The sequence below is a fragment of the Limulus polyphemus genome, unplaced genomic scaffold (genome assembly GCF_000517525.1).
Source record: "Limulus polyphemus unplaced genomic scaffold, Limulus_polyphemus-2.1.2 Scaffold2280, whole genome shotgun sequence".
NCBI classification, from domain to species: domain Eukaryota; kingdom Metazoa; phylum Arthropoda; class Merostomata; order Xiphosura; family Limulidae; genus Limulus; species Limulus polyphemus.
In genome coordinates this window covers 110,256-129,008 of record NW_013667890.1, presented here as the reverse complement: position 1 = coordinate 129,008, position 18,753 = coordinate 110,256, and the positions used below count along the sequence as shown (strand labels likewise).

At 34.4% G+C, this 18,753-nt stretch overlaps 2 protein-coding genes across 2 annotated transcripts in view; both read left to right on the top strand.

Annotated features, from left to right (window-relative positions):
* The window catches only part of LOC106466502, a 37,558-nt gene extending 29,628 nt beyond the window's left edge, over nucleotides 1-7,930 (top strand). Inside the window, exon 2 of the mRNA XM_013926792.2 lies at nucleotides 2,215-7,930. Coding sequence (XP_013782246.1) covers nucleotides 2,602-7,455 — 4,854 coding nt within the window. The 5' untranslated portion in view covers nucleotides 2,215-2,601 and the 3' untranslated portion in view covers nucleotides 7,456-7,930. The remainder of the gene's footprint in view (nucleotides 1-2,214) is intronic.
* A 7,980-nt stretch (nucleotides 7,931-15,910) lies between these two features.
* Nucleotides 15,911-18,753, top strand: part of LOC106466501 (RNA-binding protein 5-B-like) — a 42,081-nt gene continuing 39,238 nt past the window's right edge. Inside the window, exon 1 of the mRNA XM_022394528.1 lies at nucleotides 15,911-16,093. The gene's annotated coding sequence lies outside the window, so the exon portion shown is untranslated. The remainder of the gene's footprint in view (nucleotides 16,094-18,753) is intronic.

The following is an 18,753-nucleotide window of genomic DNA, read 5'->3' as shown; positions in this document are numbered from 1 at the left end:
TCTTGAATCCTGGACTGTTCAATCCGCAGTCCGACACACTGACGAACCTGAAAATAGAGAAACGTGCTCAGCAACTTCACGTCTTGAATCCTGGACTGTTCAATCCGCAGTCCGACACACTGACGAACCTGAAAATAGAGAAACGTGCTCAGCAACTTCACGTCTTGAATCCTGGACTGTTCAATCCGCAGTCCGACACACTGACGAACCTGAAAATAGAGAAACGTGCTCAGCAACTTCACGTCTTGAATCCTGGACTGTTCAATCCGCAGTCCGACACATCGATTATCTTGTATCATAATTGTTTGTTCAGATTTATCAATTAATGAAAAAGAATGCAACTATACCATTTTCAAATCTGTAATTTTTTATGCGTTCTAATCATCAGATATTAGACAGTTTCTTTGAGACCTCTCACCAATTTTAAATCGATCTGAACAAGAGTGGTGTCTGTTGAAAACCGAAAAAAAAATGTTTATTTTCACCAGAATTATGGGTAGTACTTTTTGAGTGGAGGTAAGTGAAATCGATATTCTTTTTTTTTCTTATGTTACTGATGAGAGTGGGTTTGATGTTAATCGCAAAACTACACGATGGGCTCTCTGTGCTGCGCCCACCATGAGTGTCGAAACCCGGTTTTTAGCAGTGCGAGCTCTCAAACTTACCGCTGAGCCACTGGGACCAATGATTATATAAAGCAACCTTTCGTAATTTTTTATAACGTGCTGTAAATAAAGCATGTAAGTTCAGTCAAGTGTACATTTTCGGTATTTTCTTGTTGCTAATGGCAGTTTTACGTTTTTTTTTAATTGTTTGTTGTTAGACATAAAGCTACTCAATATTAGCTTTGCCAACCGCAGGTATCGAAACCCAGTTTTTAGCCTTCCGACTTACCTCTGAGCCACCAGAGGACTTTATTGTTTGTAAAAAATGTAATCTCGTGAATCGCAGGTATTGGAGCTTGCCGCAAGACTGAGTTATAAACACGCCATTTTCTTTCTTCTAGTTTATTTCTGATCAAATTTTCTTTTTTCACCCCAAAGAGAAATATATATATATGACAACTCGAGATTAACTTAATCTTTGTTATTACTAATCGCTGTACGCGTTCTATGTAGAAATATTTACTGCTCTGACTTTTGTCCCAAACTCTCTGACTCATGAGTCGAGAGAGAGTGAGCATATTTACATAGAAAGAGATTTCTGATGACGTCATTTCGCTGAGGGACTATTTCGTTACTAAAGCTCAGTAAGTTCGCTAGAACTCAGAACAATTTTTAACCCTAAATCTCCCTAGTAATCGAGTCCATGAGAAGTTGTTTCAGATTAATGACAGTATACTGAAGTGACAAATTAGCATTTATAAAGCATCAAAATAAAAGCTGTTACGTTTCTCTCTTTCGCGCAGTTTGGCTTCGGTAGAAACGTGTTATTTAGACAATCGTGCCCGTAAACGAGGTTTACATAGCGCTGTTGAAACCGTGTCCTTATACAATGTTTATATAGGAGATTTATTGGAACAGTGCCATTTGTATAACAGTGTCCCTATACAATGTTTACATAAGAGACATGTTGAAACTATATAATTTGTACAATCGTGTCCCTATACAATGTTTACATAAGATATTTGTTAGAACAGTATCATTTGTATCACCGTGTCTCAATACAATGTTTACATAAGAGACATATTGAAACTGTATAATTTGTACAACCGTGTCCCTATACAATGTTTACATGAGAGACATGTTGAAACCGTATCATTTGTACAACCGTGTACAACAACGCTACATAAAACTTAAGCAAGTCATTTTGATTGTACCATTTGAGAATATGAAACATGCACATTTCATTCTTGTGAAAGGGGGTTTTATTCCATTCGCAAGCACATTTCATTCTTGTGAAAGGGGGTTTTATTCCATTCGCAAAAATCAAATCATAGTTGCATTTGAACCACATGAAATGCAGTAAGAAATCTTCTTATTTATATAAGAAACGTTACAAATTAACACTTAAGTTCAAGAGTAAAGACGCTCCGCTCTGGAAACGTTGGTACTAATTTCTATCTTTAAACAAGTTACACATAGGCTTTACACACATACATACACACCTTTAAACATACCTGTGCACTGAAGTAATTATTATCTCTACATTACATCGTATCAGATTGTGATACGATTATGAAGTCATGTCTTTTTTTTTTCTATTTCTGTTCAGGTTTGAGAGTCAAGATACTGTGAGGAGAAATACAGTCATGTGAGACGGCAGCCTAGAAATCAAGAAACTGAAAGGGAATAAATAAAGTTCCAAGTCTAGCTTGATTGTTGACATCTGCAGACACGACGAGAGATGGAATGGAAGACTTAAAGAGATGAAGTATTCTGCTCTACTGACTTCTGTAGTCGAATCAATGACGCGTAAAGAACGTCATTGGCCGCAGGGTGTCTTGTGACTACCTGATGAGTAACAAAGAATACCCCACTGTCCTGATACAGCTCAGTTACACAAAGAAAAATCCTTGAAGCAACGTGCAGAGTAATGGAACTTTAGGTATTAACAGCGTGGGGCATTGGTGAGCACGTGAAGAGACGGGTATTAACAAGAATGTCGAAAACAGCTCGATCATTTCTATGGCTAATAGTCACACTTATATTGTATCTCTTTGACAAAGCTTATAGTCTTGAAACATCCACGAGCTCTCTGAGCACTTATCCGCCATTACAAGACATCCGTTTTTCTGATGAAGAGACTCTTCAAAATGCAAGTAGAGCTATTGGTAACGAGAGTATTAACGATGATGGTGTTTATTCTATAGTAGCGTCTGTTTTACAAGTATTAAATACCAGTTATACTAATGAATACCAACCTCTAACTTTCAGTCACATTCTTACTCGCGATAATTCGAATCTACCAGAGAGAAACCGGGTTAAAGGAGACGTGAAAACCAACTCATCGGAGTCGAAAAACGATCGATTTCCATTAAAGCACTTCTTTGATAATACACCACTGTACGAAGAATTTAATTTGACAGCTAAAAATAATGACGAAAATGCATTTGTGACTCAAGAAGACTTGCAGACGACCGTTTTTAGTAGTTCTCGTGATATCGAATCACGTCATAATAATTCACAACATGCAGAATCAGTGAAACGAAAGCACAATGATATACATTTCGCACATTTCTTGAGAGACAGTCACACACCTGATTTCTTGGTTAACCCTACTAAAACTATCCGTGAAATAACCAGAGATGGTATGGTTCCAGAGTCGTTTGTCATCACACAACACAATTATTCAACCAGTCGACCCCCTTCACTTAGTCATCGCACAAATGTCGGTAACAGTGATAATTTTTCAGGCCTTTCGTTCATCGGCAGCAGTCATTATTTGGAAAACAATGCCACCAATAACTCAAATGTGCATGAGCAACCAGCACCACAGTATAGTTCCACAACACGCCCGAAAACAGATGTCCCCGATGTTTCTGTGGAATTGTCCCTACAGCGCTACTACGACACTGCATTTGCAGCAGATGCGACTAATATTTCCAGTGAACTTCCATTGGTAAACAACTCCAAAACTCTTTTTGGATCACAAATTTCAGATCATTTGGAAGATCCAATATCACAATATGACGCGTCGAGTTATCCTGAAATAGATACGGTAAATGTTTCTGAAGAATCAGTTCCAAAATATAGCCTTACTACAGCTGTCACAGTTTCTTCCAAGAAACAAGCATCAGAGGATGACTCCACAATAGATATTGTAGCAAATGTTAGTGATGCTCAACGAAAACCTAAACCACAGCATAACTCTAATACTTCTACAGACTACTTTGTAGTAAATATTTCTGGTATTCATCGGAAGATTCCACGTCCACATAACTTTACAAGTAGTCTTAGAAAGGAGGTCCTCATCGATCCAAGAAATCTGGCATGGCAACAAAGCTCTACCAGTAATATCACGCTGGATACTTCTATTAAAATTAGACAACAGAACAACTCCAAGAGTGATTTAACACAAGCCATATCTAGCGTTACAGCAAAACCAGCTTACCATCATGAATCTACTAGCCATCATACGAGGAATGCCTCTAATGTTTCTCAGAAACCTGTGCCAGATTACATTTCCATGACACATATAAGAGTAAACAACTCCATTGTTAGAAAAAAACAATCACTGAAGCATAAAATACAATGGTTTCCACTATTTAAGTCTCCCACCGCATTTTCGGACCAATCCAGTAACTTTTCATATCCACTTGAAATCAATGACACGCAACCACTTTCTAATAAACAGGTTTTTGGAAACGCTGGTGATAAGTTTTTTTTCAAACGAAATCCAACTGTGAACAATACATTTGGTGTATTTACACTCGAAAATCAAGCAATACAGAATGCAAACGAAACTACGCCATTTCTTGATGCGAGTTTGAACCCACTCATTAAATCGATTAAAGAAGTCAAACCAGAGCCATTAGAGGTAGATTCAAAGTTGTCTGACTGGTATAAGAAAAACAGAAATATGTTTCAATTCTTCGACAAAAATAAATCACATTTTCCTACTACAAGTTTTCCAACCATGGTTAATACTGAAGAACAACTTCACAACACATCTTTGAGTGAAGATAACTTTGCATTAAAGGAAGTACTTACAAAAACATTAAAACTTCCTAATAAAAATTTAAAGAAGAATTTTGACAAAATCGATCAGTTTTCCACTCTAGCGTCAGAATCAAAACCAGGTGAATCATCAAGTATGCATCTCCAGAAAAAAAAGCAAAAATATTCCATAAGACTTCTTAAAACCTCAACGTTTGACCAACAACTCAATGATCTACCATGGGATATAGAGCCAATTACTAGTTCTCTTAATCTCGAACATCAACAGGAAAACATAAATTCTACAGAAAATAACACTGTTCAAATTGAGAAAGACAATTCTGTTGAAAATCAATCAGAATGGGAAAAATCTAAAAACATGTTGGGAATTGCATGGGAACTCCATGTTTATGTTACAGGTTCCTCGTTCGGACTTTTGGCACTTTATTCTTTTGTAAGTATTTTAAAGCTAGGGACATATGAGAAACTTCTTAGTCGTGGATATTTTATAAGTATTAGTTTAATGCTTTTTGTCATGGGAATCATTAGAGCTCTGTACTTACTTTTCGATCCTTATAACACACAAGGTTTTTATCCCCCTGTTTTGAATAATTTCATTTTCAACAGTGGCTTTCTCTGTGCAACTTCAGCTTTTGGTGTTTTATCCTTAGCTTTGCTGCAAATCACGCAAGTTGACATTTTACCTCAACATGTCCAGAGTCCAATATTTTTATCAGGAGTTACAATTTTTCAGTTTGCATTTTCCTTCACAACAGATGTTTTACAAGGATTTGGTTTGGGTGAGACATTATTGCTTTTAATTTTTCAGGCCACGCAGTTGTTGTGGGCATTAACACTAGCTCTTGGATACATATATGCTTTCAGAAAGCTATATAAATCAGCAGTTAAGAAACAAAGTGAGATGATCCGAGTCGCTTTTACCAGACTTCATATCGATGGTGCACAGCTCCCAAAGAAACTTCCAAAGCCTACTTTGTGTCTTGCTGTGCGATCAACAGTTATAATTGCACTGTTTGGCCTGCTGATGGTTGCTCTGCGTGTGTTTGGAATAATTTACATTGATGGCATATTCGAAGCTAAACCTCCTACATCATGGACTTGGTGGGGTTATCAGTTGGGTTCTCGTATAGTGGAGCTTTTATTGTGTTTTACGATTTGTTTCATAGCAACACTTCCAATGAAGCGTTTTGAATCGAAGCAACAGAAATGTCGTAAATATTTATTGTGGGTACCCTGCAATACTTCTTGTTCCAGAAGCGAGGAAGTGGAAAGTGAAATATTTCCGATTTATTTTCCTAACTATCAAGGTCAGCCAAATGTGGCTTTCCATACAACATCTCTAGAAAGACCAAGACGTTGGAACCACACTACTTCCCTACCCACAATTCCAACTTTTACCAAAGAACTTGACAGTGGTTTTCAGTTGAAAAGAGTCCCAACTGACAATAATGGGTTAGACGAACAAACGAACTCTAATGCATCAAATATTTTATCTTTTGAATCATCGAAACATCCCGCTAGTAAAAATGTTACAAATGATCTAAATGGTGAATTACAGAGGCCAGTTGCTACACAAGGTAAACTTACTGAGGAAAATTCAACCTCCTCCTCCATGTTGTACATAGATCAAGGTTACATACGCTTCCGTACTATTACTGACCCAGAACAGCCTCCAATACAGCTCACTGATGGTGATTCATCTGAAGAAGACAACTGTCACGATGAAAACGAATCTACCAGGGCTCACGCTGGATCCAGTGTACACACGTTGTATGAGGAGGATGTTTTTCAAAGTTCGCTGTCTCCATTCTTCCAGGCCGGTTTTTATCAATCACGACTTAAAAGAATGAGCCACTGGAGCTTGGACACAACAGACAACAGCATGGAATTGTCTCCCGAACAGCTGAGCAATGTGACGTCCAAGAACGGATTCTCCAGTAGTGCTCTGGACTTTACCCCCCGGAAACAAGGCAGCACTTGCAGCTCCGAGAGTGCTGCCAATAGCTTTGATGTGACTTTTTTTCTTAACCGTTCTGCTGGTGATTCGGCTGTTATTTCACAAGCTATATTTGGTGAAATTGATGAGGATAAAGCATCCAACGTCGATATTCCCCACAACATGGCGCGCAGCGTCTCTCCAATAGCTGCGAGTGCACGAAGGAATCATGACTTCCAGCTAAACTTGGATCTTCCGTGTTCAAGTGGTGTCGGGCAAGTGAACGTAGCTTGTGGAACGGAGGATATAACACCAGACTCGGCGGTTTACCTCGACCTGCAGCTTTCTCAAGAAAGCTCTTGTAAACCTAGAAATGACTTTCTCTTGGAAACACACGAAAGAAAATCCTCGTGTAGTCAGTCCATGACAGGCATAGACAAGTCCAGAACCATTGTTCTTTCATCAAAAGAAAAATCAACAACCAAGATAAATTTCAGGGAGCTCTTTGACCGTTTTAAAGGGTCGACGTTTTCGTTAAACACTAATTTTAGTGGTTACGAACCATTAGAGACAGAAACCCTCTCTCCTAGAAAAGGCGAACTTCAACCAGCAAGGCAACTAAAGAGATCGAATAGCGACAAAGGACCGACCCTTAATGAGAATCACGCTTATTTTAGTTCATTTGGAGTATTAAAAAAAGATCATTTTATAAACATGGAACAGTTGCATCAAGGTGATAGTGGACTTTTGAAGGACTCACCAGAAATCTCGAGTCAGGTCGACCAAGCTTGCCAGACGGAGCCAGTGTTCATCAAAGAACAACGAAGTGATAGAAGGATTAGAGCTGATAGAGAACAGTGTAAACGGCCAGCACTTAGGAACATACAAATAGTAGTGTAGTTAGAAATGTGATGTTTGGATTGTCATTTAAAATACTCTTGTAAATAGTTCAAACCTTTGTATACATTAAAGTGTAAATAGAATGTGATTGGTTAGTTTTAATTCCAATACCAACACTCCAGGGAAGTAAAGATGCACCCATGGAAATATCCTCTTGTATGATCTGTACAATGAAGTCTAAACTCCAAAGTGCTGTATCGCAAAATTGTGCCTGTTCGTTCACAAGTAATTGTGTGTGAGAAACAATCATCTTTTAGTTTAAAGACAGTCAGGTGTAATTATAAAGTTGAGTAGTATAAGCCCTTGAAAGTCATTTTTTTGTCAGCTTTTGTTTCCAGTGCTTGTAATGTATATAAAATGGAGTTATCAAAAACTAGCATTAACAGAATTTTTCAAATATACAACACTTATCAAATTATCATAGTAAAAAGGTAGATGTGTATTTTGCTATTGACCGCTGTTGAATCGTGTTGAATATATATATATATATATATATACATACACATATAAAATGAAACAATTAAATGTTTTACATATCACTGTATATTTTTTGTTGCAGAATTAAGAAAAACAATATTTACTACATGTATATTTGCTGAATGCATAATGACTTATCTTCCATGAAGCATTATTTGTTTCTTTTATAGCAATTGTTCCCTCTCGTTGGCCCTCTTTATTCTAAACTTAAAAACAATGTTACAGGTTCAAAATAGGTAAACATCAACAACAGACATATGCTCATATTCAACCATACCGTACATCACTAATGTTAGCTTCAATTGTGACATTTAAACCACAGAATTATATACAGAACGCAAAAGAAGCAAACCTAGGCTACTAGTCCTGCAACCGTTATTTATTCACACGAAGGTTGGCGATCCCGGTGATCCTTCACCTCATGAAATGAAGTAGCTTCAAAAGAAGGTCTACAACAGCAATCCATGTAACAGGGCTTACCACTTTATTCTTAACTATTCTCAAGCGAAAAAAGCAAAAATAGAGAAAGCAGCCGGAATCCTTCATCACTGATGTAAGATTATTAGATTGCTTAAATGGTAAAGTATCAGAAGGCCTGTTCATTCGTTTAAAATGTCATCTTTAACAAATGTAAGTAGTTCTCACGAATTTCTAAAGAACGTTTTAATAAGCGTCCTTACTTTGGTGGGATAGTTACAGTAGACTTTATAAATTTATCAGTAGATGTAAGTAGTAAACGAGAAGCTACCTTTTCACATAAGCGTTTAGTAGAAACCGGAGTGACATCCCATAGTGTTACTGGTAACCTTTGTCCTATGTCATTGGACCACACTTTCTATATATCTTCTCGATAAGATCATCGATGAAGAAAGAAATAACAACATAAACCCCCACATAACGACTTTCTGTAAAACCTTCTCGCCCTATATTTCATTAGGCAATTGAAGTATGCAACATGAGAACGTCATTTTTTAGTATAGAAGGTATAACGACAACTTTACATTCTTCACACCATTAGGGTAGATATCAGAATGTTCTTCAACCACTGGTATTTTAAATGTAGTGAAGTATTCTATAACAAAATGATGATTATTTTGCTCACTACAAAAGTTTAACTTCCCACGTTCTTTACATTCTTCACACCATTATGGTAGATATCAGAATATTCTTCAACCACTGGTATTTTAAATGTAGTGATGTATTATATAACAAAATGATGATTATTTTGCTCACTACAAAAGTTTAATTTCCCACGTTCTTTACATTCTTCACACCATTATGGTAGATATCAGAATGTTCTTCAACCACTGGTATTTTAAATGTAGTGATGTATTATATAACAAAATGATGATTATTTTGCTCACTACAAAAGTTTAACTTCCCACGTTCTTTACATTCTTCACACCATTATGGTAGATATCAGAATGTTCTTCAACCACTGGTATTTTAAATGTAGTGATGTATTCTATAACAAAATGATGATGATTTTGCTCACTACAAAACTTTAACTTCCCACGTTCTTTACATTCTTCACACCATTATGGTAGATATCAGAATGTTCTTCAACCACTGGTATTTTAAATGTAGTGAAGTATTCTATAAAAAAATGATGATTATTTTGCTCACTACAAAAGTTTAACTTCCCACGTTTACAAATGTAATTAGATGTTGAAGAAGATTTTAATATTTAAATAACGTGATATTTCATTATTAACTGGATGGTTTCATACACGTCCTGTTAGCTTGTAGATTAATCACTTGACGTCCGTGTTTTGTGTTGACTGGTATAGCGTATTATAGAAATAATAACTTCTAAACCATTAGATTTGTCCTTCTCATCTTCTGTTGAGATATATGATGTATGATTAAGTTAATAAAAATCTAGAATGATGCAGTTAACGTCCTCATAATTTGTTTGATATGATGCATGATAATTTGTGGATTATTGTAACCTCGTTAGGATGGGATAATTGTTTTGACGTATGATAAATTGAACTGTTACGACTAACGTCTTAATCATTTAATGTTTAACATGATGTGTGACAACTAGTGGAATGATGGAAAATCCTAAATAGATGGTGAGTATTTTCTTGTCTTCCTCTAATTTCATTGACTTCTGTAACATGTTTGCGAACCGATTAGCTTGTCTTTCTGCTTTTCTATAATTCATTAGAATGGATAAAATAACTTGTAGACTGGAAATGACGAACTTCACTGAACCTTCCAAGACGAAATTTTTAGGCCTAAAATTCTCTAGTAGATAAAAAAGGGATTAATCTTACAATTAATATTAAAGTACAACTAATCACGCATCCTTATGTACATTTTGAAATTATAGCTTCAAAGATTTAACAAGATATTGATAAGTGATTAATAAGACTAAAACCAATTTGTGAATAACTTAAAATGTTAAATTTAGGACTTTTGTATTAAAACAGGAATAAGAATGGTATGTCAAATGCTAGTTTTAGAACGCGTAAAATAAAACGAAAGAATTGTTTACCAACTGTGTGCTCTGTTTCCTATTTGTGTCAAAAGGCTTAACGAAATCCCACCTGAAATCCATTCAACTTTGTAAAAATAGCAACCATTGAAATATTTTGATGTTTCCTGAATGATTATCTTGTGTAGATTATTTATTCAGGCCTTTTTTTTTTGTTTTCAACAATGGTGTTTTAGTGGAGCTGTGTACTGATGAGCTATTTACCTTATAATGTTTATCGAACAAAACAAATTAAAAAAACCCTGTAAATATCACTGCCACCCTTTCTAAGTGTTTGTGAAACTGTAAAATTCAATGTGAACTTTTCAATAAAAATTTACCTTCATTTTATTTTTGTTTTACATCATATTTTGTCACCACTGGTTCCTCTCGCCATCTGGTGGTTGATAAAAGCATTAACCACTAAAACACGAGAAGAGTTTTAATAATCTTATATCATGCAAACTCAGTATTTTTAAACTTTCATCTAGTTAATATGAATGAATTTTTAATAAAATATGAGGAGTTAAAATCCTTCAAAGTAGTAGGTAGACAGTTATTTTTAACGATCTGTAACGTCTATAAATTGTAAGAAAACATTAAGAAATTGAAGTAAAATATTCTGGACTTTACTATTTTGAAGTGATAGACGAGTAAGATTTGTTTATTTGTTTAAAGTCAAGCACAAAGCAACAAAATGGGCTGTCTGTGCTCTGCCCACTACGGGTATCGAAGCCCGGTTTCTAGCGTTGTAATCCGTAGACATCCGCTGTGCCACTAGGGGTAACGAGAAGGAAGGTAGCTAGTCAATACCACCAACCGTAAACTCATGAACCACTCTTTGCTAACGAAAAATGAGATTGACCGTCACATTTGAACACCCCCACGGCTGAAAAGGGGAGAGTGTTCGGTGACGGGATTCGAATCCCCGACTCATGGACCTTATATGCTTAATATTTGATTTATAAATTCATCTATGTGATCTTTAATTATCGAATATTAAAAAAAAATTATTTTAAAAGTAAATTATCAATAATTAAGAAGATATATTAAATCAGGAATAAACAACTGAAACTTAACTTAAGGTGTAATGAGTGTAGTGATTTCAATTAGAAGTTAGCTCTAACAGACAGTCATGATTATTATCACTGATTCGACAGAAAAATCAATCCAAATTTATCTGAAATATTAAGAAAACATACACAATATATATATATATACAATTTTTTAAATGAATAATTGTACAGGACCTTTTCATAGGAAATAGCAACTACTGTCGTAAAATAAAAACATTATTAATTTCCTGATTATACTACTGTGTGAACGAATTTAACTCACTAAGCCACTATACACGTGATTGAAAATAGGTTGTTAAAGAAAGGGGCTGGCTCTGTAGTAGAGCTTGAGCTCTGGATTTCGGAGCTGACTATCCAGATCCGAATCCGTCCGTTACCATAAAATATCCCCCCCCCCCAGGTGGTTGCGTTATATGAGTGACAAATAAAAAATAAAGAAGTAATCAATAGAACTATGAATACAACAAACCTTAAGATTAGAGTTAAATCTGAAACGGATATTGCAACATGTGAGTCTGTACAAGTAGTACTTTCACATCAAAGAGCATCAGAAGTAATTATCTTTGAGGTAAGATATAGGAAGTCTAATATGAAGTCCTCACATAAGGACAGCTTACCATTTCACTTACAAGATCTATATAACCTGATCTGTGGAAATCTTACAGCTACTCAATGCCATAAATTACATAACTTTCTCACAAAATGTCAAGATACCTTCTCCGGTGGACTGAATTACTAAATCCAAACAAATAAAATACCTGATTGATACTAAAAATGCAGCCCTAATACATCAGTCATCCAGTTGTTTCTTACTTGTAAAATAGATTAATGTTTTCAAAGAGATGGAAGTCATGGAGAAACAAGGAATGATAGAACCTGCTAATCCTTGGGCATCACCTATTGTACGTATGCAAAAGATGGATGGATCCACGACGTTCGGGTGAACTACCAGAAGGTGCACGAAATCACACACACACACACACACAAAAAAGGATGGCTACTCACTGTCAAAAACTGATTCTACTTTGGATGCTTTATCTGGATCAAAATGTTTTTCAATATTGGTTTTTAAGAGTGCAAGTTGGTGAATCAAGTAGAAGAAGACAACACTTATACTGCAGAAAATGAACTGTGTCAAGTTGTTATGTTACTATTTGGATGAAATCATTACACATGAGAAGACCTATGATATATTCTTATGATGAAAAGGTGGGTTTTATGGTACACATAATCAGCAGAAGGGAGAGCTTATGGATCCATCTAAGTTTTAATTGTTCAGTATTGGCCAACAATAAAAGAACTTGCATGAGGTAAGAGGATTTTTTGGAATGTAATCTTACTATCATCATTTTGTAAAATCATTCATAGCTCAACTTCTACACAAACTACTTGAAAGACTCTGATAAGTTTTATTAGACTGCAGGTTGTGAAGATTCAACTACCAATTATGTATTAGCATACCCATTTGAGATATAGATGCTAGTGATTTTACAGTGGGAACAGTTTTATCACAAGTGCAACACAGAAAAGAACATGTGATTGTCTACTATAGCAAGGCAATAAATGCTGTATAATGGAAGCATTGAACAATTTGGAAAGAGCTACTAAGTGTTTACCGAATCCTTTCTATCATTACCTTTATGAATAAACGCTTACACTCTGGATGATCATGCAACATTGAAGTGGCTGATATTATTTTATTTTCAATCCAAAAGGCCAGATAGTAAGTTAATTCAAGAAACCCCAAGAGTATATTTTGAGCATCATGCATCACCTTGGATGGTATCATGGAAATACTGATGCGCAATACCGAAGAACATGCATTAATGACGATTGTAAACATTGTGAAAAGAGGGAAGTACATGATAGTAAAGATGGCCAACCTACAGTACAAAAGTAGAGTACAATCCAAGATTTGATACCCATAGGATATGGTGAAGAACTAATATTGTCCAACCCTCAACTTAAATATGCTGAGACAAAAACTATGGGTTTGAAACCAGTTATTCATTGTATCAAAAATAGTGCAGAAAAACCTTCATAGGAAACAGCTGCTCCATACAGCCCAATGTACTGGGCACAGTGGAATTAATTATTTTTACAAGAAAGTTTGTTATGTCAGAAATGGGAAGATACCAGTGGTCAGAATCAAAAACTACAGCTGGTACTTCCACAATCTCTACATTCTGAAGCATTCCATCATCTCCACAACCCTTCAACACCTGACACTTAGTTGTCACCTCGAAATATTGCTTTATGATAATTTCTTCATCCTATACATAAACTTTACATAAATAACTTATTTCACGCCAGACTTCAACAAGTGTAGATCACACCAATGGTGATTTGAAACCACCTATCTTTTAAATTTATCAAAAATTGTTGGATTTGGGTTCAAAATAAATGATTTAATCCACATAATAAATAAACAAACAATTAATGGCATGCTTGCTTTATGCATATAATGTACTTGATCATAAATTTTACCCAAGTGTCGCAGGTGCCTGTATTAAAATGTGATTTACGGCTCAAAACCTGTTGATGCCATTTTCTTCACATATTTGTTATTTTAATGGTTAATTTTATAATGGTATTTGTAAAATTCTGCTGATTATATTATATATTGTAGTTGCTTATCATTTGCCTGAAAATAGTGTTGTCATTACTGTTATCGTACTTGCTTTTAATACATAGTAATAATAGTAGTTGATGTTATTACACAGAATAATACTTTAAGTATACGGGATACAAATACCCGGTATACTGTGATACAATTCACTTTGAAATTAATGTAATTAATACTGGTTTTTGCACAGTACGATGCTACCAAGAGGTGACCACAAGATAAACTAAGCATTTGACACATGTCACGCATGCGCAGCTGCGTTGAAGAGCTCCATTTTCTATTTCGAAACCGCGCTAAATCGAAAATTGCCATCGAAGGTGTTATCTCGTACGTACGTACAAGAGGAGACCTTCAATTTTTCTTTTTTTTTTTACTTTGCAGTTCAGGATTCCCTACGGAAACCCTGAAAATATGGCCCAAATAAACTTTAAGTTCTGATTCACGAGAAGTTTATTTTAATATAAAGTATATTATTATTATTATGGGCATGAATAAAAACCCTATAACCGAGGGTTTTTATTCATTTCTATCAAAACTTCTTGAATCTACGTGTTTTTCTGACATCATTAATTATTATGGGCGTGTAATATTCAAAATACAGTAACACCAACGTGACTTGTAGGTGTTCAGTACGAACCTTCAAATTGATGATCAAGTAACTGCTATGAAACTGATGTGAAATGCTATTATGAAACAGACACACCAACTAAAGTTTCCGTAGAATTAGACATAATTATTGTTTAATTTATGCATTTAAACGTACAACTTGTTATCTCGTACGTACGAGATGAGAACTTCAATTTGTTTTTCACTTTGCGGTTAAGTTCTTCTGTATTATCGCGACTTGCCATGCTAACGGAAAAAAGTTCTCTAATATGAAAACCATCTAAAAACGAAAACGCGCTAATAGAAAGCGCGCTAAACGGGGGATTCCGGTAGAGCAATGTTGATCTGTAAAAGCCACCACAAGCAAATTAAAAAATGTCAAACCCTATAGTTTATACTTTTAGGGTACCCAATATTAAAAAAATATGGTTGACAGGTTTACGCTCTCAAGTTCACTAAACTTAAATTGAGGACTCAATCTCAGTTTGGCTCCTTGACTAATTAACTAAATCATAAAACGTCTTACGAAAGTAAAGCAGCTTAAAATATTTCAACATATATGTAATTGTGCTGCTAAGAATTCATATTGCACAAAGCTGCAATGGTCATTGTCCGTTTTTCTATTTCTTTAGTTAAAAAAAGTATTTTTTAAACTTAAATTTCCAAAGCTAAAAGGCTAAATAAACTTCTAAAATAAGAAATTTTCTGTTGTACTAAATCCTATTCTCGTTTTTATTATAATTTATTGGTAAATACCTTATACAGGCCTATGGTTGAAGCCCCCCCCCCCCCCGGTGGCACAGCGGTATGTCTGCGGTCTTACAACACTAGAAACCGGGTTTCTATACCCGTGGTGGGCAAAGAACAGATTGCCCGTTGTGTACCTTTGTGCTTAACTTCAAACAAACAAACAAACAATCATGTTTGATAGGTAATGTTACAAATAAAGTTAGCTTTTCATTTCAAAGATGATCATTTGTATTTTTGTTCCTTTTATTTAATTATGTATTAATAGTTCAATTATTTAGACAACTGGAGGAAACATTGAATATATTTTGTTTCAAAGTTAATTATTAACAGCAGTAACAAAATAACTTTCTTCAGACTTTTCACAGTATTGTAGATGTCGTTGTAAAATAATAAATAAGAAACTATTTTATGACATCATAGATACGCGCGTTATAGTGCATGTGATATTAGTGTTGAGCTAGGTGAAAATATTATTGACGCCATATTGCTCATGGTTAGAAATTGGAATAGATGTTAAATTTGTGGTGTGAAAGACGTAAACTGGATTAATAAAGTTTAAGGCCTGTAGACTACTATAAATACACTACAATTATTTAATTATTTCGTCGTTTTATATTGACGGTAAGTTTATATAAGTAGTATTATTGTGTATATGGTGAATTGGATTTGGAAACGCCTGTGTACGCAGCTTTCCAATTTGTAGTTTTTGTTGCTGTTAATCTTTAGGCTTAGTGTGTAATTCAGGTTATAACTTGTAAGTTGCAGTGTTATTTGTGTGGAATTAACACGGGCTTAAATTTTACTTTTATGAAGTAACATTGTTACTGTGTTAGTCTGTTCTACTTTGCACGTATTTATATATATTTGCGAAGAATTAAACGTGACTCGTGAGGCTACGAAACATCAGCTTTAGGCCTAACTAGTTTAGCGCCATTATTGCAGTTAGGCTTAGTATTGTTACTGCAACTTGTAAGCAAATAAAACTGGTAGTATGTTTCTTTCTGGTCACCATAACTTTATTAAAAAATAGAAAATTATAGCCGTGCCTTTTATTGAACGCGATTGGTTTTTCCGAACGTTTGAAATTGAAGCGTAGTTTACAGCATTAACTTTTAAGAGAAATATATCAAAATTTTTACCATATGTCATCAACAGATAAATCATATGATAAAGGGGTCGAAAGAAAATATATCTACGTTAAAATTGTTGTTCTGCAATAAGGTAAAAATGTAAAATACAAAATGTTGGATAAGCACATTTTCAAACATTCCACAAATTCACCTGTATAAAATAATAACCTGATTACGTTACTTGAGACTATTCATGCAAACATGTATATGAGAGAAATAAAATAATCCAGAATAAAAATTCAAAGTTGTAGAACAATATTGAAACCTAAGTCAGTGTTAAAAGTGAGAAAGATCTATGAAAGGAAATGGAAGCTGAAAATATGCTGTGGATGACACAAAACCTATTATCTTTTTCAGCACAGGCTTGGTCCCTGGGACCCACCTCGTAACCATTTTATGTTTGTTACTATTTTCATGCTATAACTTTTAAATTAGTAAGTGTATGTTAACAAAATTTGTTATATTATCAGTAAATATTATAATGCTTTCATATGCAAAATATCAAATCTTTTTTTTATCAAGTCTTCAGGTTTGTTAAGCAATGTTTTTGTAATTTTCATTTTAAGATTAAAAATACTATTATTTATCAGAAAATTTTAAAATTTAACATGCAAAATCTTTATAATGTCCAGATAATTATCAAACGTTTCTTAAGAAAGACTTTATATTTTATCTGTTATTTTCACTAATGAATCTCTGTATGAGTTTGGTAGATTTGACCGATCTCGTAACCACCATAAAATATTAGGAAATATAAATTATGCCTCTTTTGTTCTTGAATGATGACAAATTATGACACAAAAACAAATGTTTAGGCTAAATAGCTTAAAATCTCATAACAGTATATGTTTATATATTTATTATTTTTATTATATTTACCTTTCCTCCATGCCTGACTAACATTACATGTAACCTCATGTTATCGTATCCAATAATATAAAACTGAACTTTAGTTCTTACAAAGTGACCTGTCTTGGCTGAGTTTTAGTCGACTAGTATTTTATAAAATACATTCACATTTCTATTATTATACATTATATGGGTATATAGATTATTGCTATTTACAAATTAGTTCTTAATCTTATTTTTCTTCAAACATAGAACAGTAAATAAAGTAAAGCAAACAATTAACTACACAAAAATTGATGTTTATCTGTGTTTTTCTAATATTTACTTTTAAGTTAAGTAATGTATAATACTAAAATTTGAATTACAATCTACAGTTTGATACTAAACTTATTGACATAAATTCATGAAATAGTAGTTCAATAAAATTTGAATGCAAGTGAACAAATGCTATGACATGGCCTTAGACATGTGACCCATCTGGAGAGGGTTAATGTGGTCATCATGTTTGATCTCGTTTCCATTTATCAACTGTTCAAGATGTGGAATACTGCTTAAATCTTCAATAGTAAAAATTGAAGAAAGAGCAAAATTTAATTTAATGTATTTAAAGGAATACATACTGGTAATTTTTACTTTTTCAGCCAACCTTTTCTCGTACATCCTTTTTGATGTCCTAATTTCCAGTTTCACCAACTTTCTTGATCTTCTGTAATATTCTAAGTCTCCTGTCATACTATTCAATTTACATTTTTTAAACTTATTATCTCTTAAACTCTTTGTGAGCTGACCTGGTTTTTTTACTTGCAGCTACCCTTTTCTTTGTATAAGGAATGATTACGTTGAATATTTAAGAACTTGTCTTTAAAAATTTTCCACATCTGATCAGTGTTTCCAACTGACTTGGCTAGCCAATTAACTACAGATAATTATGGTTGGATCTCTTCAAAATTTGCTTTTTTGAAATTTGTAACCAAAATATCCCTATTCCTCATTTTCATGTGCAGCAAAACATTGAACCTAATAAAGCAATAATTGCTTGCACCCAGATGTTCCCCAATTTCCACCCTCTTGATCATTTCTCTATTCAAAGTTAACAATAAGTCTAAAATAGCATTGTTCCTAGTAGGTTCCTTGACTAATTGGTGAAGAAAACCAATTGCACAGTTTCCAAAACCCTTTTTCCCAAATAGTTTGATTCTAGCATTTCCCAATCTCATTTATTTCATCAATGTCATTTAGTGGTCAAATTCCCACCAAAAGCCTTTTCCCTTTATATCCAATAATAGAACCCAATGGATTCAA